General features: G+C 46.9%; 10 protein-coding genes across 10 annotated transcripts; 6 read left to right on the forward strand and 4 right to left on the reverse strand.

Annotated features, from left to right (window-relative positions):
- Positions 1-463: 463 nt before the first annotated feature.
- POJ06DRAFT_268276 (putative transposase DNA-binding domain-containing protein) lies at positions 464-2,022 on the reverse strand (the record flags this gene model as incomplete). Its single annotated transcript, XM_056189298.1, has 2 exons — positions 464-1,317; positions 1,461-2,022. 2 exons carry the CDS (start codon positions 2,020-2,022, stop codon positions 464-466), a joined length of 1,416 nt encoding a protein of 471 aa, XP_056044144.1.
- Positions 2,023-3,139: 1,117 nt separating this feature from the next.
- POJ06DRAFT_253442 (uncharacterized protein) lies at positions 3,140-5,017 on the reverse strand. The gene has a single exon (XM_056187640.1). The coding sequence runs from the start codon at positions 4,750-4,752 to the stop codon at positions 3,550-3,552; it is 1,203 nt and encodes a 400-aa protein (XP_056044145.1). The 5' UTR covers positions 4,753-5,017; the 3' UTR covers positions 3,140-3,549.
- A 114-nt stretch (positions 5,018-5,131) lies between these two features.
- On the forward strand, positions 5,132-6,636 carry POJ06DRAFT_109950 (uncharacterized protein). Its single transcript, XM_056184050.1, has 3 exons — positions 5,132-5,405; positions 5,602-5,629; positions 5,678-6,636. The coding sequence occupies exons 1-3, from the start codon at positions 5,192-5,194 to the stop codon at positions 6,543-6,545; spliced, it is 1,110 nt and encodes a 369-aa protein (XP_056044146.1). The 5' UTR covers positions 5,132-5,191; the 3' UTR covers positions 6,546-6,636.
- A 652-nt stretch (positions 6,637-7,288) lies between these two features.
- On the forward strand, positions 7,289-9,960 carry POJ06DRAFT_109964 (uncharacterized protein). The gene is made up of 2 exons (XM_056184051.1): positions 7,289-8,081; positions 8,130-9,960. The coding sequence occupies exons 1-2, from the start codon at positions 7,485-7,487 to the stop codon at positions 9,648-9,650; spliced, it is 2,118 nt and encodes a 705-aa protein (XP_056044147.1). The 5' UTR covers positions 7,289-7,484; the 3' UTR covers positions 9,651-9,960.
- Positions 9,812-10,950, reverse strand: POJ06DRAFT_268280 (uncharacterized protein; the record flags this gene model as incomplete). Its single annotated transcript, XM_056189299.1, has 4 exons — positions 9,812-10,060; positions 10,117-10,229; positions 10,297-10,708; positions 10,762-10,950. The coding sequence occupies 4 exons, from the start codon at positions 10,948-10,950 to the stop codon at positions 9,812-9,814; spliced, it is 963 nt and encodes a 320-aa protein (XP_056044148.1).
- Positions 10,951-11,319: 369 nt separating this feature from the next.
- Positions 11,320-12,361, forward strand: POJ06DRAFT_253449 (cytochrome c oxidase assembly protein PET191-domain-containing protein). The gene is made up of 4 exons (XM_056187641.1): positions 11,320-11,403; positions 11,460-11,618; positions 11,675-11,695; positions 11,778-12,361. The coding sequence occupies exons 1-4, from the start codon at positions 11,393-11,395 to the stop codon at positions 11,896-11,898; spliced, it is 312 nt and encodes a 103-aa protein (XP_056044149.1). The 5' UTR covers positions 11,320-11,392; the 3' UTR covers positions 11,899-12,361.
- A 66-nt stretch (positions 12,362-12,427) lies between these two features.
- On the forward strand, positions 12,428-14,381 carry POJ06DRAFT_253453 (Prenylcysteine lyase-domain-containing protein). The gene is made up of 5 exons (XM_056187642.1): positions 12,428-12,687; positions 12,740-13,025; positions 13,086-13,314; positions 13,370-13,435; positions 13,485-14,381. The coding sequence occupies exons 1-5, from the start codon at positions 12,537-12,539 to the stop codon at positions 14,250-14,252; spliced, it is 1,500 nt and encodes a 499-aa protein (XP_056044150.1). The 5' UTR covers positions 12,428-12,536; the 3' UTR covers positions 14,253-14,381.
- POJ06DRAFT_210316 (SOH1-domain-containing protein) lies at positions 14,382-15,297 on the reverse strand. The gene is made up of 3 exons (XM_056185429.1): positions 15,038-15,297; positions 14,848-14,981; positions 14,382-14,791 (listed from the first exon to the last, which is right to left on the reverse strand). The coding sequence occupies exons 1-3, from the start codon at positions 15,131-15,133 to the stop codon at positions 14,491-14,493; spliced, it is 531 nt and encodes a 176-aa protein (XP_056044151.1). The 5' UTR covers positions 15,134-15,297; the 3' UTR covers positions 14,382-14,490.
- POJ06DRAFT_110014 (inositol phospholipid synthesis and fat-storage-inducing TM-domain-containing protein) lies at positions 15,293-16,646 on the forward strand. The gene is made up of 3 exons (XM_056184052.1): positions 15,293-16,267; positions 16,324-16,401; positions 16,449-16,646. Exons 1-3 carry the CDS (start codon positions 15,473-15,475, stop codon positions 16,548-16,550), a joined length of 975 nt encoding a protein of 324 aa, XP_056044152.1. The 5' UTR covers positions 15,293-15,472; the 3' UTR covers positions 16,551-16,646.
- Positions 16,647-17,674: 1,028 nt separating this feature from the next.
- On the forward strand, positions 17,675-19,438 carry POJ06DRAFT_110067 (uncharacterized protein). The gene has a single exon (XM_056184053.1). It carries the CDS (start codon positions 17,784-17,786, stop codon positions 19,365-19,367), a length of 1,584 nt encoding a protein of 527 aa, XP_056044153.1. The 5' UTR covers positions 17,675-17,783; the 3' UTR covers positions 19,368-19,438.
- The last annotated feature ends 425 nt before the right edge of the window (positions 19,439-19,863 follow it).

The following is a 19,863-nucleotide window of genomic DNA, read 5'->3' on the forward strand; positions in this document are numbered from 1 at the left end:
ACAACATTTCCCAGGTTGAATCTGTCGGCCACCGAATGTACGTAAGTTGTCATGTCATGGATGAGTTAGCCGAATCTTTACAGGAATTACCAAAGGGTTGGTGTTAATAGTTTCCGTTATTTCCGCGGTTGCCAGTTGTCCGTCATCTTGCTTCGGTATTGGCGGAATCATACTATCTTTATTCTCGACTTCTTTCCGGCCGTATTTGGATATGAGATCTAAGATCGTGTAATGTTAACATAATATCATCACGCCAGAGTCTGAACCATTGGTCTGCACGACTCGTGTGAGTGCGGCTTTTGCCAAGGTCATTACTGGAGAAGTAACAAACACATACCTGTTGTGGCGTTGCCATTGAATACAGAACCAACTTCCCTATTTTAATAACTTTGTCAATTTCTTGCAACAGCCCGACACTGACGCACGCAGACCACCAAACAAGCCAGGTATAACCCCGAGGATCTCAGTCCATTACAGACTCCCCTCTTTCCAGCTTGCTGCAATATCTCAACAGGATGTTCCTCGCCCCGTTGATGTCCCGGTCACACACGAGCCCGCAGTGTGAGCATCTGAATGTCTTGCTACTGCCAACATTGTTCAGGTGCCCACACGCTCCACACGTCTTGCTCGTGTGCGCCTCGCTGACCAGCACAACACGGCAGGGATATTCCCCGACTTTGTCGAGAAGACGTTTCTGGAACCGGTAGTGGGACCAGGTGAGCATGGCTCGCGCAGTCTTGGATCCAATCTTGCGACGCCCCTTGTCCACCATCTGCTGGGTTGGAAACGTTGGCAGAATAACCAGCCCGTACGAGCTGCACAAGTATTTGGCTGCCCGCTTATGCATGTCATCTACCAAGTTCCTGATCCGTCGCCGGATCCTCGCAGCAGCCCGCCTCATCGGCCACCTCGTCCAATGGTCTAGTCCCTTCATCGACAACCGGCTATGCAGGACGTCCAGGGGGTGACACAACCGGTGGATGTGACCAATGTCACCTTTACCCAGTTCGATGACTTCACCATCCGGTGTGTACCCAGTCAAGAATGTCCGCACGCCGGGGTCTAAGGACACGACCCTCGGAACTGCGGCAGGCCTTTCCACTACCTCTACCGCCCCGGGAACGCACAGGTAAAAGTGCCCTGTACCCCTTTCCAATACCAGTCTGCTATCATGCGGCAGCTCCTCTGGTAGCTGTTCGTGACACTTCATGTGCCGAAGAAAGGCGTACTTCCCGGCGCGGCGCCTCCAGTGCTGGCGATGGACGACAATGCTCTCCTGAGAGCACCTTTTTCGGGAGCGGTACTTGATATTGAACGCTTTCTTGTTGTCAGGATCCTAGTGGTGGCGGTCACTATACTATGCGCAGTGGGCCATAATCAATTCTAAGATTGATTATCGTGGTCTTTTGGCCAAGTTGGTACCGCCCCAGCGCGAGGCCTTAAGATTCGTAGGAACTCACCCACTAGATCCTTACACTTGTCGTTCTTGTGCCTTGCCACTCCCGACGCAAATGCTTTGAGGAGGTCATCCATCGCCGCGTTCCGGATGTCGTAAGGAGTCTCCTTGAGCCAAGGCGTCTTCAACGCGTCAATCGCCTCTTTGTTAATCGCCCTGGCTCTCAGATCCTTCATCGATTTCCGGACCCTCTCGTCCTTTATGGCTCGCAGACATTCGTTGTATGTCCAACGAGCTGCCCCGAACCACTTCCTGAGTATATCCTTTTCCTGCGCCGTCGGGTAGACTCTGAACCTCTTGACCCTCAGTGCAGGCTCGTCCGTGGTTCGGGTTGCTTCCGCTTCAGGTTCAGCAACAAACAACTCTTGAAGGTTGCTGTACCCGTCGGCACCTGATGACCACCTGAGGCAAGTGCCCCATCCGTGAGCAATCGGCTTCGAGTTCCACTCGCTGGCCTGAAGGGAAGAGGTGGGCAACCATAACTGCCCGCTGATCTGCGCCGCCGTGTCATTCCAGAACGGCTGGGCATGTTGGTTTGACGTAGTGTTGGACATATTGTTGGACATATCTGAAGAAGTAACCGTCTGTCCGCATCGATCGTGTCAGTAAAGAGGCAAATCGAATTTCGGATTCGAACGGCCTCTAGTGAAGAGTGCGGCTCAGGCGTTGAATGCGGCGCTGGTTATCGCATTTGCAGGAAACGCGTCATGGCTGAGATGGTGCTGTCAGGTGGCCTCACCAGCAGACGCCTGCAAATTAGTGGTCCAGTTGATAGAAATCAGGGTTGCAGTCCTCTAGAGAGTTTGTAGATAGTGAGTTGCCAACACCAAGGAGTTCGCATCATCGTGGATCAGGCAGGACAGAATACTCGCCCGAGCACGAGTTTGTATTCTGATTCACAGTGTATCATAGCACGATCGCGCTTGGACGGGCGGCGGTGCAAACAAAACTCGTATCCACGCAAATTAATATTTCGTATTCAAACCGAATCACGGCCTTGCCAACACTCCACGGTCGCACAGATCGGACGCCTTGGGCGCGGTTGTATGATACATGTCCCTCGCTGGTTATAAATATAGCTATCTGTCCCCCCTCTTGTCACTCCCCTTCATATCATCTTTGCAATTTACTGGCAATACATTTGCAAGTGACAGCGACACCGTCCCCCCCGATCTGCAGAGAGCCAAGAGGGGAGCCGTGACAGGCTGAGATCCTCTTCAGACACATGCGAGTACTTTACGTTCATATAATCAGGTAATTTGGCTAACATTCTATTGCAGGCAGACAGTGTTGTTCATTGGACGGTGATACGTCCTGCAAAGAGGGGAGTCTGTGACCAGGCTAGGATCCTCGTTAATACGAGTACGCTGACTCACCTCGAACTGGTCCAAGGGGGTGATTACTTTAAGCCACTTAGTCAGCTTCGGGATGCGTACTCGACTGTGGGCACTGGGGGATAAGGAACGGTGTAGTACCTCGGCAATATTTGTTTTCCCATTGGGCTTTTGTTTTTTTTTCCGTGAGACTGTTTCCCTAACACCTTTGTCCGAATGGATGTTCTAGTAAACAGTGTTAGGTCCCTCTGGGTTTTTGTTATGCGTGAGGTCTACACCTTTGTCCACATGGGATGTTCCTTAATTTTTTTTTCTTTTGTGTTTTTTTGTTGGTATTAGAGAGCGGATCTATTTGAACCTTCGGGCGAGAGTAGTGAAGCGTTGAGGCTTGTCTCCTTGCCTTCTGGTCTGGCCAGAAGTGCATGCAAGACGCCACCAGCCTTCGGACTTTGTTCGTAAGGGTCGTGGACGTCTAACAATACAAGTGGAGTTCCCGCCACTAGCCCAAAGTTATGTGGAAAGATAATCGACCACACTTGCGCAGTTAAAATTAACCATTAAATTCTATCCACCTCGACGGCTACAAGGCGTGTATTGCATTGGGAAGAGTAGAACTTGGCAGTCAATTATGGGAGAAATATTTCTTTGTATAGGTATGATCGACCATCATGTACAACATATGCTGCCGGGTCCGAGACAGTAAAGGTTTGACGTAGAATTATATACAAAATTGCATCACTCATCGATCCACAGTAGACTCTACCGTCCGTCCTGTTTCTTGTTTGAAGACTTCTCGCTCCAATCGAAATATCTTTCGACGAAATGGCTTGTTTCAAAAGCAACTTCAACCATGATTAGAATAATAATCATCCACTCAAGTCGCACACTCTGCTCTTCAGATAAATGTGCCTTCAGAATGGACACAACTTCTGAGACGTAGTCCAATTTCTTGTTAAGTATCGCAATCCGTGGGGCAATGTCGAGGTTCTTCGAAATGGCTCTATATATTGTCTCCAACTCTGGCTCTGACCAATATAGATCCGGAGTCTCGGTGAGTTCTGAGTAGAGATTAAGATTTCCGCGCAGAGTCAATAGCTCACCGGTTTTTTTCAATACTTCTCTGCCATCATGGACAGGGAGTTTGGCTCCCGTGGCGAGCCGATCTGTGATGTCCCTTATACTCTCCAAGTATTTTTCTAATCCCATTTCCAGCACAGCTAACTTCGTCGAACGCGCAAGACCTGATGCAAAAGCGGCTTTGTCAACTACTCTGTCGGGGCCTCGAATGCAAATGGTTTCGCCGTCTATGAAGCTTCTTTTTCGAACTTCTTCGCGATGATGCCGATTATGCTCCTCGTCCACGTTGCTATTTTCATATTGCTCCTCAGGAAATTCGACATAGTCCATATCTTCGGACTCTCGGACCTGATACGGCCGGATCTCTGCTGGCCGTAATTCGTCTGCTAAGCGGATGGTATCGATTTCGGTCATTCCAAACGTGACAATTGATCCGTTACTCAATACGAATGCGTCGGCCTTTTGTCCGGACGAAAGTGGATACTGCGCATAAGTGACTTCGTGCGGTAGAAGTATGGACGCCTGCAAATGACCCTGATTGTGAAGAATCTCTAGCGCTTTCGGCAGATCGTAGGAATCGGCGACAGTCAAAGCAACACACGGCTGCACTGTTGCTAATTGACCAAAAGGTAGGGACTTGCGACCAGCTATTGGGTATACCCGCTGAGGAGTGACTCGTCGAAGAGATTGCTTCGTTGTCGTTCGAGTGATTCGCGATGTGGGAGGTGCCTCAGGTGATTCTGATTTCACTGTAGGGCCGGAAGTGAAAAACTTCTCGCCTCTGGAATATAAAGTACAGATTGGCAAACAACCAAGAATCCCAGTAGCGGGAATCATTGGTCGTAGCCGCAGAATCTTTCCGCTGTTATACAGTTGGCGGATCATCTTTGGAGTAATTGGCCTGACAGATTTGAGATAAGTGTGACTCGAAGTAAGCAATTAATTCGATTCGAGTCCAACAGCCATAGTATACCGAACAGCCTATTCCCAGACGTAGCAAAATGACAGACAAGCCTAAATATCGAGAATTAACTAACGCGATCGCGGAGTTGTGTTACTGGTAGCCAATGCAATAGTCGACTAGTTATGATGATGACCTGTGTATATTAGACGGCACCAGACCCTACGATGATGACGGTCCGAATCGTCGAAAATTGGGACACACCGCTCCTGGAATCCTGGCGGTTCCTGGGAGAGTCCAGGGTGAGGGTTAAGATTGTTTAACGACGCCCTGCCGACCGTTGGCCTATCATCAGTCGTAACGCGAGCCTCCAAATTTTCCATTCAAATTCCTTCCCTCATCATCGAGCTCTTCCGAATCGAAATGGCGACTTTTACGCTGTCATCTAGAAAATCCGATTCTTCTTTAGAATCACTACGAATGGCTGCTCTGCAGTCGCGAGCAAAGCCACGCATTGCATCTTTGTCGAAAGGGGCGGCTTTGGCCTTCGAGCAAGATAGCGATCTGTCGGATGAAGAGCTTGCGCGCCGAGTGCGCAGCGAACGAACACCGTCACCGAACGGACAAGTTAATGAATGTACGTGCCAGTTTCATGGTCAGATGAATCTATGGTTTTACGTGGGAATGAGGTGGCTAGGCGCGATGGGAGTTAAATTATATTTCCTGCCAGTCACGTCGATGAGATCGTCGTGGTTATTTTGAGTACTACTTGTTGCATAAGGCACTATTTGGCTTGATCGAGGAATTTTGCGACTAACGTCGTTTTTGGACAGCTTTCGACTCGATTTCGACTTCGTTGAGGTCAGTCTCTCTCGAGTGGTTTTTGGATAATATCTGACAAACGTTTAGCAATTTGCTGGAACCGAAACTGCAAGCCGACGCTGTAGCAGCTTTATCAGACCTCTCCCGTGCAGGATTGTCATATCAAGATTTACTGACGTACGGTGGAATTAATGCTCAATTTCTTTCGATGCTGGTGTCTAGTATTTCGCTGCCCTCATCTTCTCCTACAACTGAAACTAGCAAGCGTGCGGACACGTCAATGTCTTCACCAGCTCAGAAATCTGATGGTTTCAGTCATGACAGAGATGTTCAGGGCGGTGGAGAGAAGGCGTTAGCGGAACTTTCTGCGGCAGGACTATCGTGTAATGACATGGTCCAACTCGGTGGACTGCATCCTTTGTTTCTGGCCCAACTTATATCACAAATGTCGTCTTCGCTACCAAATCATGCTCAGTTGCTAGAACAGGCTGTGGCTATTGTGCGGGAAGCGGCTGCCACGTTGTCAGCGGCACCTACATCAGTTCCGTCCTCTGGTGCTGCTACACCTACACATTCAACGTCAGTCACGCCTGTCACTACTGCTTCAGCTCGGTCGCAAGCTCCGTTAAACAGTGCGACTACGGAGGCAATAAATAGTGGGACGACGGAGACTCATGCATTGTCATTGCCTTCTGAGATTCCACGGCCCGTGGCGGTGGCCACCACTGCTGGAAAAACCTTACGCAATCGAATTGTTTCCAATGGCCAAAGTAGCATTAGTATATCTGGAACCAGCGTGAATGTTTCGCGAACGCTAAGACGACGGCCTACTGCTATGGACTTGGACGCGCCGTCTAATCAGACTGTCAGATTTGGAACCGATCGGTCTAACGGTAAGATGGTAATCGAAATGAGTGACTCAGAAGAAAGTGATGCCGACGGCCTAAAGAAATAACTGTGAGATGCGTACGTAGTATCTATGATCTTCCAGCGTCTGACAGGTCCTGGCATACGGACTAGATGGATATAGACGGGAGCGAGCGATGGATATCACACAAGGTTGTTTATTAGTTTCGAAGTCAAACGGTTGGATCAAGACCCTGGTCTGAGAACTGCCGCTGAGATTACTGAGTGTTATGATACGTGCTTGTGCTACTTCTACAATGTGTGGGATTAAGTCTGTGACATCTAGTAACTACTGGCATTATCCTACATTTCTTTTGATTTGTAAATACTGTATATTTGATGATTTTGTTGTACGTTATCAACGGAGTAAAGAACTGGATTTGCTATGATGGCATTTTGCGATGAGTCTTGGTTATTGAGAAGATTAAGTTGTACTGTTGTTTTAAAATGGAAAATCTATAACGGTCATTTTACAACCGGGGCGGTCATCGATCAAAGTGGAGTATCTCAGAGCTCGAAATCGCATGAAAACCCGGAATAAAAAATTGTATATTCACACCAGCGCCTTATCAATTCTTTTGTAACTAAGCGATCACAGATACCACATATTGGCAGGCATCTGCATGACAGATAATACGTTCTTGGTCCAATATTTCTGCTCGTGGACAGTGCCATTATTTTTTGCGAGTAGGGACTGTGGTTATCTGGTGCTAAGTAAGTTTAGTAGCAAAGTCAGGTGACGTATTGTTATTTTTGCACAAGGGGCGGAGCGGTTGCAACTCATCGATGGCGCAGTTCTCACCCGCTGCTCGATTTACAGTGCCCACCTTGGCCCGAGAACGGGAGGGATTGCCGCCGACCTCGCAATATCAGTGAACAAATCTATTTTGTTCTATATAGAGGCGATCTCGCTTCGTTAGTTTTTGTCGACGTTGGCATCTTCTGGTCATCGGATCGCATCAATCTCGGCTCGTTGTTGGTAACAAGAATGGTAGACACAGCAGATATAGAGCTCTACCGAGACGAAGAGCCTACGTCTCTCAAGTACCATATTGTTCGGAGCGGTGGATCAGACTACTACCTGACGACAAATCCGAATCAGAAGCACATTCGTGACCCGATAGGCCCTAGTTACTACGTCCGAGTGTCGGCAGTATCCGGTTCATCAGGAGCAAATCGGGGCCCCGCTGCGGAAGACGCTCAAGGTGAATCAGACGGATCTTTTTCTGTAATCGTATTTGTCCATGACTATGACAATGTCTCAGTATCAGCGCCTTCAAATGGTGATCACAAGCAAACTGGCCAGTGTCACGAGTTCGATGGCTCATTGGTACCGATTATGCATATCCGGAGAATAGACGGCGAAAGTAAAATAATAGTTACCGTGTTAGATAATGGAGAGAGTATATGGGAAACTGTGGTTGCGCTTCATAGTGATCCGTACACAGGAGAATCGAAGTTTGTCTTTCTGGACCCGTGGGACCGGCGGTGGTCGTTGGAGGGAAACGATGGGATCAAGTGTATCTCCCCTCTTCATGATGAGCCAATTTCAAATTTAGAGCGAAAAATTATGGCAGATTCCAAGGTTAGTCCAAATGGTGATCTAATATTGCCAACATATTAATCTATTTAGATTGGGTGGATCAAATTTGAACCACCTGCTCTGAAAATGCTGGACCTGATGGTCGGAGTGAATATGGCAGTATTTTGCTTTCGGAACTATGAACGAAATCCTTCGAGGCTTACCACTGTCGCTACCGGAATTCTACACGCCGACTTGAATACCGTTAAGGCCTCACAAGGTGGTACCAAAAAGAAGAAGGTTGGCTTTAAGCTATATTTCGCAAAGAAGAAAGAAGCAGACTCAATGAGATCTGCTAGTGACTATAGTAAGGTTCAAACACGAAATGGAGTTTCAGGACAAGTCCCAGAACCCGCGGACAACCATCAAAATGGAATCCATATGGAGGAATCGCAAGAATATCAGCGAGCAGTGCCTACTCAGCTGGCAGGGATGGCAGACGACCAACCACAGTCAGGAATCAAATTTCAGCGGAATATTGCGCAGAAGACACAAGCTGCACCAGAAGAATCCCTACCTGCAGTCCTACCAGCATTTGCATATCAAGCTCCCATTCCGGCTTTGCCTGGCTTTTCGGTTTCGATGCCCAAGACGAACGGTGTTACTGATGAGCTCGTGGGCGGCTCCTACGATGAAATCAGGTCGCAATCAAGTAGCGGCTATAAGACTCCTTCATTTGTACGACATGCCTCTAGCCGACACGTGTCTATGCCTCCAAGTGTCGAGGATTGGCAAACTATCCCGATTTTCCCAGAACTTTCATCTCACTTTCAGCCTCAGTATGAGGCCGGGGCTTCTACTGCACCATTGCGCCCAGAGCCTCAGCTTCAGCCTGGGGCCGAGAGAAATGTGACTCCTCCTAGCCAATCATCCAATTACCATTCTATCAGCCCACCAATCTCTATACCTCGGGGAGTCGACCGGCAGGAATCACCGCCAATAGACACAAGGCTACGATCTCGACTTTCTTTTTCGGACACCGTCGAAAGATCGAGTCATGCATGGCCAGAACCCCAACTTGAGTATGGAAGCCAACCGGTGAGCCAATCTCCGTCGGGCCACTTAGAGCAGCGTCAGAATCAAATGTCGCCTGCGTTAATTATCCCACCGGCACGTCTTCCTTCCACTCATAGCGCGCAAGTGGATAATGGGACAGCTATTTCTCCGCAATGGGGATATCCCTCTACTTTGCCTGCAATACAGAGGCGTCGTCCGCAGTCTGCAGTGCTGTCATCGTCGAGAAATACTTCGGCATCTGAAATGTCGGAAAAGCATCGACCTTTGTTTTTTACGTCAGCGAGGAATGGTGCAACTCCTGCTGTATTACAAAAACCAGGTCGCAATTCTGCTATGCTGCCGGCGTCAGCCAGTGCTAATGGAAACAATACAACAATGCAGAGCTACCCATACATCGAACAACCCCTGTGTAGTGACGGTCGGAGTCTATTGCGGAAAGGAGAATCTCCACTGGCAAAGAGTCAATCATTTTCGTCGGTTCCGGCTGATTCTAGCGTGAAGAAGAAAAAGAAGAATAGGTTAAGCATGATGGCGTTCGTTAGCAAATTCCAATAAGATCGGCGCATGTGGTGTCATATTCGGTGCATTGGGTTAATGGTGCTTTAAAGGTGAATTTTGGTTATTTCTGCAAATATCACACTAGAGTGTACAACATTGAGGGTTACAAATATTGGTTTGCATTTATACATGGAACTAATTAGACTACATTATGATTGCTATTCAGCTTTCGGTTCGACCCATTTCTTACCGGGAAATGGAACAAGAAACCCCACTTGCATCTTGTACTGCTTGTACGCAGGGTACCGCTCTATAGAAATTGATTCTGTAAATCCACTTGAATTAACGACGAAAGCGACAAACACCAGCGGTCCAATAAGGCTCCAGTTGATAAGTGTGCCCCCAACGTAAGCGCCCCATAAGTACAGCGACACCCAAATCAACTGTTCCGCGAAGAAAGCAGGATGCTATGATACGATCATGTGAGCCAAATACTAACCATATATAGGTAACGGAAACCTACTCTAGAATAAGCGAATGGACCGACAGTGCAAAATCCCCTCTCGAGCTGAAGTTTCGTATAGCCCGATGTAATTTCTCGGGTTCTCTTATAACTCGCCTTCGCGACCTGATAGTCTGTATACAAAAAATATTAAAACAAAATACTATGATAAATGTCACGCATGTGTTTTAAGTGGTTTACCTTGCTGATATTCGTCGCATAGGTACTCGAATCCGATTAGGCTCACGTACAACGCTAGAAAAGCGTAGTCTCCAAACTTTAGACTTGAGCTGCCTGCTTCCCACAATATACATTCTGGCATGGTATTATTGATCAGCATCAAGGGCTGATAAACACTGACAAAGAATATGCTGAAAAAAAACAGCTTTATCTGGTCGTGGTTAAGGTGCGCTTTTACTTTAGCCCATCGATGGTCCTCAAACCCGGAACAATAGCCGCCGCGTCTTGCAAATAGCTCAGCCAGATGATAGGCCCAAAACGTTTGGAATGGAAGTATAAGCAGAAGTCTGTAAGAAACGTTTCCGTTTAAGTACCCGTGTAGTGTATAATTCAGTGTGCAGGATAAAGATAACATGGGCCACAATTTGTCGACCTGGTAATCATTAGCAACTGTCCGCCCGCTCATAGCATAAAATTAAAACTTACCAACGTGAAGTCGTTTTTCTTCCCTGTATGACAACTTATAAACGTTGTAACCATGAACCCGGAGGTGATCAAAAGTGTACTCGTAAATGGGTGGCTTGTTAGGTAGAACTCGTTGAACGTAATGGTTCTACTAAGACATGACTTCACCAATTCCCATTCAGAGAAAACAAAATGATTGAGGATTGCCATACGTTCAAGACTTGCACGGAGGCCCCAAGGTGACCAAGCAGCCCTGGCGCCGAGGCGTGTAAGAGGACGGTTGACAGTCTATCAGAAAGAGCACGTTTGGAGAGCCACAGGAGTGATAGCGGTCAGCTAACAACTCAACATCTTATATCAGAATCTATTCAGCTCAGTAGAATATACCAATTGCAAGAGCATTCATTCTTCAATGCGACCGCGCCGCGTGAATAATTGTGTTAACTTGCGAGGGCACTAGAGACAACCGACCGATGTTTTGCGTAAAATTATTCCAAGGCTTGTATTAGAGGTACCAGACCCAACCTTTTGAACATTCAAAACGCCGAGATCGGATGCCACCTTGTTCCCGTCGGTACTTTTGAACGTGTCCCTACGCCAAGCTCTTCCTACATCCCTGCGTCCGTGACTGTCGTAAGCTGCTCTATGACATATGCCGTCTAGGTGAGCATTTGGTAGCTGGATCAAAAGATTCCTGAGCTAGGGCTTAAGTAATTTAGTTGTAAGGATATTCGAACAGGTCTGGCTCTATGCCTCCAACGTTCTCCATGTGTACTGATTGACCGCCACACGCCGACAGAATGTATGGAGAACCCGGAACTACGGAAGGATTTGCCAGAACAGTGTCTAGCTAGAATGCGAAGTTATGCACAGTGCAGGCATGTATATTTGCGACTTCTAAGACTGATCGTGCTAATAATGGTGGTGCTAATAGGCGAGGCATTTTTGACATGAGGTGCGCTTGTTGCGATTAAATTTATGAACTTCGAATCTGTTATTTTTATTTACATTTGACGCGGAACTAATAAATTTGGCAGAAAGCGCTTTCGTGGTAACGGTCCACTTTCCACTGGGGTATATGACGAGGATTTTGAGCGAATATCAAAGGGTGAATTTGATCCGAAAACGGAACTCGATAAAGTTTCCAAATTGCTATAGCAGAGAGCAGTAAGATTAAGATTAACTGTATAAATTGCCAGCCGGTGCTTGCTCGGTATTGAGACGGCGTGGTCTCTACAGGATCCGACTTTGTATATATAGATACTTATCAATGTGTGCTTCAGCGGTTGTGTGATTGCCGAGATGATAAGAGCACTGATATGCCACCGAAGTTTAGATTTGGGACGCCTTAAGGAGTTACTGTTATATGATGAATGTTGTCGGCAGTGGATATATTGTTTAGGGAATCTTGGCATGTTCATTTTGCTAGAGCTTGTACATAGATATTTTGTTGAGGAGCGTCATAAGAACATGCTGCTTGGATGCATTATTGGTTGGATTATAATGTAGATCGCTAACAACGATTTACAGAGTAATAGTAAACTACGTTTGAGACTAATTAAATCCTGAGGAGCGTTCGCGCAGTCTTCAGTCATCAGAAATGCGGAGTTGCTGCCTGAGAAGTTGAATGTCACGTTGTGTTGGTTGCGGCTCATTATTATGACGTAGGCTTCCATCATCAATTACAGCAACCATCGCTTGAAGATGGTCTGGCAGTTCTACCGGCCTCCAGATTGGGAGTCGTATAATTCTATAAAATCACTACCTAGTTAATTTCAGTGATCTGGTTTGACGCAATGCGAGATACAATGTTCTATGCGATTCCTTGCGTCCTGCTACCATGCGTACTACTATCGGTAAACGCCAATGAACGCGAGGAAGTGTTCCAATCGCCATTGTCCGAACCACTCTACCAAGAGACATCTAAAGAGAAAATCGCCATCATCGGTCAGTGGCCGCTATAACCTCATACTTCTGACTCCAGTTAATACATCGACAGGCGCGGGAGCGGGAGGATCGTCATCTGCGTACTATCTCCAACTGTATTCGAACTATTCCTATGATATCACCGTTTTCGAGAAAAATGACTATATCGGAGGGCGCACAACGACGATTGACGTGCACAATGACCCTCGATGGCCCGTAGAAGTTGGAGCCAGTGTTTTCGTTAAAGAGAATTTCATTCTCGCAACCGCAGCAAAGGAATTTGGGCTAACAGTCCAAACGCATGATTCGGGGAAAGTCTGCAGGAAAGATGGTCTTGCGATCGAGGACTCGTTTGGAATGTAAGTACTATTTCACTGTGCCGATTTTGTCATTAAGTGTTGCTAACAGTAACTTTATAGTTGGGACGGAAAGGACTTCGTCTTCACGGCGTCGTCAGAGTCAACCTGGAAGAGTACGATCAAGCTTCTGTATCAATACGGTACTGCTCCGGTGAGAGCACGTCTTCTTTCCAAGAAGACAATTGCATCGTTTTTGGCCTTCTATAGTGAGAACTATTTTCCGTTTGAGGATTTAACGGAAATCGCTCAGTCTAGTGGTCTCACTAATCTAACCAGCGAAACTACTTTTGTAAGTTGTAGAATACTTTTGTACCCTTAAAACTGTACACTAAATATCCTGTCAGGGTTACTTCACTGGCCATGGTATGAGCGACCGTTTTGTTAATGAAATTGTTCAGGCTGCTACGCGAGTGAGTCCATATATGCTTTGGTAGTTGTGATCTGAGTCTAACAGTTAAGGTCAACTACGCTCAGAATGTCAAACAGCTTCATGCCCTAGAAGGGTTTGTATGCCTTGCAGCTGATGAGGCTTTGCAAATAGAAGGCGGAAACTGGCAAATTTTTGAGAAAATGCTGCAAAAATCTGGTGCTATCCTGAGGCTCGGCACGGTAGTGTCCGAGATTGTCAATTCGAAGGAAAGTTCCGGAAAATGGGAAATCCGAATTGCAGCCTCTGACAAAGTGGAGAAGTTCGACGAGGTCATCATAGCCGCACCGTATCAACAGACGGGGATTGGCGGTAGCGCACTGGGAATCAAGGAAGTCCCGTACATAACTTTATATGTGACTATCTTTACATCAACTAAACGACTTTCGCCGATGTACTTCGGTCTCAAGCCTGGTGTTCCCGTTCCGACTATGATTCTTACGACTCTCCCGGATGACAATCAAGCTGGATCGCATATGCCTCCTGTTTTCAACTCAATTTCTATCATTCGTTATATTCCCGAAAAGAATGAGTACGTGTACAAGATATTCTCTCCTTCTCGCACTACACCAGAATTCTTGCAACTTATATTTGAGAAAGGAGCCGAATTTACCTGGGTGCATGAGAAGACCTGGAACTCATACCCGCGACTAAATCGTATCCGCGACTTCAGTGCGTTGAGAGTTGACGATGGTGGTATTTGGTATCTAAATGGGATAGAGCAATTCATCAGCACTATGGAAACGTCGAGTCTATCAGGGTGCGAACGTGGCCGCGCTCATTGTGGGTGCCAAAAATAAGACAGCCATATCGGTGCCTTAATTAGCTAAATGGTGATATTAGAAATGGACTATTTTTTCGGACCCGATAACGAGGTGAAACATGGGAGCTAGGATTCGTTGCACATACAGATCTGACTTATGTAGAGACATGCGATGTATTGGGAATTTGAAGCACGTTTGCGATATACAGTTGTAAATTCATATGCATCACTCGAAACAATAGAGATTAAAGTCAAATACATACGGGAAGTCAAATCTAACTAGACTCTGATTTCACAACGCCGTTCCGTTCAATGCCTTCCATCCTGTCGCCCGAATGCGAGGTTCCGTTGGTTGCTAGAGGAGTTTCTCTGGCAGCTCCATCGCCGGCCACATGCTCACCAGGGGTGGCTTTGTCGGTAGCGATTGACTCAGTCTGCATTAACCTATAACGCCCTGCGCCTAGCCACTTGGTGTACATGTCATCCATCAACATTTGCGCCATATCGGCATGCCGAACTTCTTGTCTGAAAAGAGGCTGCTTCAGTAAGGACAGAACATGAAGGCAATTCGGGTATCTGTGAGCGAGTGTCAGAATAACATTATTCCGAGAATCCTTTCTTCAAACGCGTACATCAAATACTTCACGTATTCAGGTTTCCGCCAATATTCTAGATATTCTAAGTAATTGATAAAGCGCTCGTCTTCCAAGTAACCATTCTGAGCCAAGAAGTTTGCATACTGTGGGTTCGCGAGAGCTTGCACAAACTAAGTACTTAGTATATCGATAGATGGCATGTGCCTAGGCATCGGAAACACCATACCTCTAGTTCAACCTCGAATCTAGATGGAGGTGCCGGGGCCCGCGAATCAACCGCAGGTGATTGCTGCTGAGAGTTGAGCCCTTGTGAATTCTGCATTGAAGGTCGATTCCGAAACTATAGCATGTAATAAACCTGTCGATAATGGCGGCTATCGGGCAGATCAGACCGACCCTGTCTAAATGATCAGCATTATGGTGCTGCGGTATTTGGAGTGCATGGGGAAGTCGTGTCGTCCGAAGTGGGCTCACGTGTGTCCGCCTAAACCCTTTTTATGGCGAGGGGAATGTATCAGGTATGGCAACTCATGACGACTTGCCTTATGTGTCACTCAGCCAATTTAGAATATACAATCGCACTACTACTATTCTGCCCACTTGCTTTCTGCAAAGTCGAATCTTAGATCAGTAAGCCAGGAGAAGTTAAGTTTCGGCGGCCATGGAGCAAGGTTCTTCATCGACATTCTCTGAGGAATCGGCCGATCAATCGACAATTCCACACGCTCAGTCTATAGGTACAAATAATACTCTGAGTAGCCAGGAACATACTGAGGCAGAAGAAACTTCTGTAACCACCCCGGTAGAGGGCAATGGCCCCCTAGAAAATAGAGTAGACTCACCTCTATTATCAGCTCAAATGGAACCGCCGACACCGCCTTTAACGCCACCCCCAGCGTACCCACGGAAATATCTCGCCGGCCTTTTCACGTTTGAGCAACTAAGCATATATTTAATATATCCAACTACAATTGCCTTTGGAAGTCTCATATCGGTCACATCCCCGCCAGAGAGCTATTTTGGATTGAGAACAAATTTCTTCAATGTCATGTTAGTGAAGAAAGGATGGCTGTGGACAACAATTGCATTCATGGTTCATTGCATTCGGCTACGAATATCGAAACCGAGCAAATTAGCGATAAGATATGTCATCGCGACTTCCTGGTGGTTTTTGTTTACGCAGTGGTTCTTTGGTGCGCCGATCATGGATAGAGTGTTCATTGGAACAGGTGGTGTTTGCTTGGTCAACGATCCTGAGGCCGTTGCTGGGCAAGAGCGACAAGTGCACGACATCTGGTCGTCATTTGGATGTAGACATGTAAAGGGAGAATGGGCTGGTGGCCATGATATAAGTGGCCACTCGTTCTTGCTTACACACGCCAGTCTTTTCTTGTGGTTTGAGCTGCTACCGGTCATTATGGAAAGAGGCCCCCTGCTGCGGCAAATACACACCAAGGTTGGCGATTTTGAATCTCAGAAATCGGCAATCGAAACTCACAGTGTTACATCTAGATTGTATTTGCCGTACTGGCTCTCTGGTGGTGGATGCTGCTGATGACCGGCATTTACTTCCATACGTTCACGGAGAAAGTAAGTTTCGCGTCAGCTTTTATTAGGGCTTGCCTAACATAGTACAGCTTACTGGATGGCTCTGTGGAACTGCTGAGTGGGCTATTATATATATGTTGGTTCCCCGAAATAGCGCATTAACGACAATAGTCAGCGTTCCTGGCGTTTAGAATATAAAGACGAATAGACGGCGTTGTGAGATTAGCTATATCATTTAGCAGGAGGATGGTACATGTCATTTGCATTTGAGGATTTTGCTGAAAGAGTTCAATAAATATGAGTCTAGCAGTTGTGCTATCATCGTGTCAAATTTGTGGTTTTTTGGATCCAGCGAACGATTCGTGCAAAATCCTGGTGAATTATTACCTTGTGTAGCAAAACTTTAGTCGTTTACGACGCGGAAGAAAGATGCTTAATTTGGGGGACGTACAGAAAAGTTTCACATCTCCCAGATTGGACAGCAGTAGTTTGCATCGGTCGATCGATTGATCCATTCTCGACTTCAATTTCCTTTTCTTACTTTGTGCTTGTCCATCTTTGTCTGGTACACAATTGTGTACTTTAATTGTAGGGATAGAACTGCACCTCAAATTCATGAAAATCGTTCGCAACTTACAATCCCTCCTTGACACCACCGCTCCAATCTCTGCGGATTCATTAATTATTGTTGATAAAACGACGGCTGCTGAGCCCTGCTGAGCCTTTGAACCATCCCGCTGCTGCATGACTCACACTGAGCCTGCAACTGTCATCTTTTTCTCACTAAGCCTAAGGTCTTCTTTGACAAGAATAGCATAATTAATGCAGCAATGTCTGATCTTCCAATACTTGTGTCAGTGATTGATTTTGCGGACACATTACACATTTCTAGAACAATTGCCAGGCGCAGATTCCCTCGAATTGCCCGCGACGCAGAACATCTGCCCATATAAAAGCTGTGTATCCTCGGTATATTTGGTCCAAAATAAGTAACACCTTACCCGATGGGATAGGGTTTTGGTCGTCTTGCGCTGAGGCTTCACGGCAATATGGCTGTGCAAATATCTGTGAAGCCACACGCTTCTCGAAAATTCGTCCTTACCCGGCTGGGCCAAACTTCCGCGTCCTTCGACGTGCACAGAACAATGACAGGGCTTTTTGGTTGCCGTCGAACATGGCAATGCCGCGAAAACTCGCGAAACCATCTTTAGTAGGTCCCTATCAGATTAGCCAGTGTCGCTCCCTCGCTGTCGTGCCCGCCACTGATTAAGCCATACAAGGCCCCTTTATTCGAACAATCAGCCCGCAGGTCGACCGTTGAACCCGGGGGTCGCAGGCCGTCGCGTTCTCTGCACGTGAGACATCTAGTCCAGGAACTTGGAGCCGTTGGTCGAAGTGGACCATCTTTGCGGAAGCAAATTATCATGAGCCACGACTTTCACATGAGGGACGCGTCACAGACGCCAGGAGCGTCTGCTGAGGAGTATAAATCGCAAGGAAATGAGTTCTATAAGTCTGGCTGCTATGGAAAAGCCATTGATATGTACGCGAAAGCAGTTGAAGCAGATCCGGAGAATCCAATATATCGTGGTAATAGAAGCATGGCGTATATGCAAATTGGTGCATATGAGAGAGCATTAGAGGACTGCTCGAAGTCGCTGGAGCTCAGTCAGCGAAAACCAGAGGAATACGGCTCGAACGTTCAAAAGACTCTACTTCGGATAGGAAAGCTCCAGACATCTCTCGGAAATTACGACGAAGCTATCAACGCCTTTTCACAGATAAGTGCACCTCCGACTACTGGAGATATACAGGCAGCATACGAAATGCGTCAATATCTTGCCCAGGCGGAGGCAATGGCTGCTGGTGGTAATCTGAAGTTGGCGCAACACGCGATTAGCGGAGCGGAGAAGCTTCTCGGATTGAACGTCACGCCTCCACGTAACTGGCGATTACTAAAGGGCAAATGCTACATTGAGACTGGCGATCTTGATCAGGCCGCTTCTGTTGCGGTGAATCTCCTAAGAGAAGACAAGCAAGATTCGGATGCGTTAGTACTTCGCGGACGAGTATTATACGCGCAGGGAGACAATGCCAATGCAGTAACACATTTCGCGGAAGCCTTAAGAGTGGACCCCGACCACAAACTTGCTAGGGAACTGCTAAGGGCCAGTCGAGAACTGGAGAAGAAGAAAAATCTGGGTAATGACGCTTTCAAACGCGGAGATCTACAGGGGGCGTTAGAACTGTATTCTGAAGCTCTTGCGATCGACAAACACAACAAGGGTACGAACTCGAAGTTGTATTCTAACCGCGCTACTGTCAATATGCGATTAAATCGGTTCGAGGACGCCGTTGCGGACTGTGATAGCGCATTAGACCTGGATCCGGAGTTTACGAAGGTTCGAAGAACAAAAGCGCGGGCGCTTGGTCAGCTAGAGAAATGGGACGAAGCCGTTCAAGAGTTCCAGAAGGCCATAGAAGCGGATCCTTCGGATCCCAATCTACGCGCCGAACTTCGGGAGGCGGAGCTTGCAGTTAAGAAAGCCAAACGGAAAGACTACTACAAGATCCTTGGTATTTCGAAGTCAGCGGGCGACGTTGAAATCAAGAAGGCTTACCGGAAAATGGCTCTCATGTACCATCCTGATAAGAATCCGGATGATCCATCTGCGCATGAGAAGTTTAAAGATGTGGGAGAAGCATACGAAATTCTATCAGACAGTCAAAAGCGTGCAAGATACGATTCTGGCGTTGACCTGCAAGATTCCGGCGATATGTATGGTGGCGGCATGGGCGCTGAAATCGATCCGTCAGTACTATTTCAAATGTTCGGAGGCGGCGGAGGCGGCGTTCCATCTGAGTTTATGGGCCAGTTTGGTGGTGGCGGATCTCCATTCGGCGCACAGTTTGCTGGAGCGCAGTTTAGCGGCGCACAGTTTGGCGGTGCCCAGTTCAGAGGACAGGGTCGTTCTCGAGGTCATCCGTCTGGATTCTACTCGTATTAATGTGAGATCGTATCCGGCACATGAATCCGGCACATGAAATTTACATAGAAAGGTAGTCGTAGTCCGAGTCCGCATAGAGCACGACCTTTGTTGGGTTCAGCCTTTCCATTCTCTGTTCATATTTTCGTTTGGTTAAGGCGCGTTAGTTGTTTGAGCTATAGAGTTGTATTATGACGTTCAGCGATATGTAAAAGTGTTCATGTATCATTGCATTTGCGCGAAGCTTTCCCTGTATATTCGACCACAATGTTCTTATGATAGTCCGCGTATATGTATGAGTAAAAGAGGTCATCCATCCCTTATAGATTACCAATTTAGAGTAGCGATCTAATAATTCGTATATCTTGAATTGTCTGTAACTGTTGCATATTGGACTCATTTTTATAATCAATTCGCTGAGTTAGTCATCGGATGTCCCTACTGCATACTGTAGGAATTTGATGAAGTATTGTAGCACGATAAAATTACAGATTCCTACATTTTTTCGCGCAGAGTA

Source organism: Lipomyces tetrasporus (genome assembly GCF_029532465.1).
Source record: "Lipomyces tetrasporus strain NRRL Y-64009 chromosome Unknown POJ06scaffold_5, whole genome shotgun sequence".
Taxonomy (NCBI): Eukaryota; Fungi; Ascomycota; class Lipomycetes; order Lipomycetales; family Lipomycetaceae; genus Lipomyces; species Lipomyces tetrasporus.

Bases quoted from the DNA above. Each gene is read 5' to 3' on its own strand.
- POJ06DRAFT_210316 (XM_056185429.1), bottom strand. From the start codon at position 15,133: ATGCAGAATTCACAAGGGCTCAACTCTCAGCAGCAATCACCTGCGGTT. The intron at 14,982-15,037 runs GTATGGTGTTTC...CTAAGTACTTAG, and splicing joins GATTCGAGGTTGAACTAGAG to TTTGTGCAAGCTCTCGCGAA. The intron at 14,792-14,847 runs GTACGCGTTTGA...ACTCGCTCACAG, and splicing joins GAATACGTGAAGTATTTGAT to ATACCCGAATTGCCTTCATG.
- POJ06DRAFT_109950 (XM_056184050.1), top strand. From the start codon at position 5,192: ATGGCGACTTTTACGCTGTCATCTAGAAAATCCGATTCTTCTTTAGAA. The intron at 5,406-5,601 runs GTACGTGCCAGT...GTTTTTGGACAG, and splicing joins GAACGGACAAGTTAATGAAT to CTTTCGACTCGATTTCGACT. The intron at 5,630-5,677 runs GTCAGTCTCTCT...ACAAACGTTTAG, and splicing joins TCGATTTCGACTTCGTTGAG to CAATTTGCTGGAACCGAAAC.
- POJ06DRAFT_110014 (XM_056184052.1), top strand. From the start codon at position 15,473: ATGGAGCAAGGTTCTTCATCGACATTCTCTGAGGAATCGGCCGATCAA. The intron at 16,268-16,323 runs GTTGGCGATTTT...TGTTACATCTAG, and splicing joins TGCGGCAAATACACACCAAG to ATTGTATTTGCCGTACTGGC. The intron at 16,402-16,448 runs GTAAGTTTCGCG...AACATAGTACAG, and splicing joins TCCATACGTTCACGGAGAAA to CTTACTGGATGGCTCTGTGG.
- POJ06DRAFT_253442 (XM_056187640.1), bottom strand. From the start codon at position 4,752: ATGATCCGCCAACTGTATAACAGCGGAAAGATTCTGCGGCTACGACCA.
- POJ06DRAFT_110067 (XM_056184053.1), top strand. From the start codon at position 17,784: ATGAGCCACGACTTTCACATGAGGGACGCGTCACAGACGCCAGGAGCG.
- POJ06DRAFT_253449 (XM_056187641.1), top strand. The intron at 11,619-11,674 runs GCATGTATATTT...TGGTGCTAATAG, and splicing joins CGAAGTTATGCACAGTGCAG to GCGAGGCATTTTTGACATGA. The intron at 11,696-11,777 runs GTGCGCTTGTTG...TAAATTTGGCAG, and splicing joins CGAGGCATTTTTGACATGAG to AAAGCGCTTTCGTGGTAACG.
- POJ06DRAFT_109964 (XM_056184051.1), top strand. From the start codon at position 7,485: ATGGTAGACACAGCAGATATAGAGCTCTACCGAGACGAAGAGCCTACG. The intron at 8,082-8,129 runs GTTAGTCCAAAT...TAATCTATTTAG, and splicing joins AAATTATGGCAGATTCCAAG to ATTGGGTGGATCAAATTTGA.
- POJ06DRAFT_253453 (XM_056187642.1), top strand. From the start codon at position 12,537: ATGCGAGATACAATGTTCTATGCGATTCCTTGCGTCCTGCTACCATGC. The intron at 12,688-12,739 runs GTCAGTGGCCGC...ATACATCGACAG, and splicing joins AGAGAAAATCGCCATCATCG to GCGCGGGAGCGGGAGGATCG. The intron at 13,315-13,369 runs GTAAGTTGTAGA...ATATCCTGTCAG, and splicing joins TAACCAGCGAAACTACTTTT to GGTTACTTCACTGGCCATGG.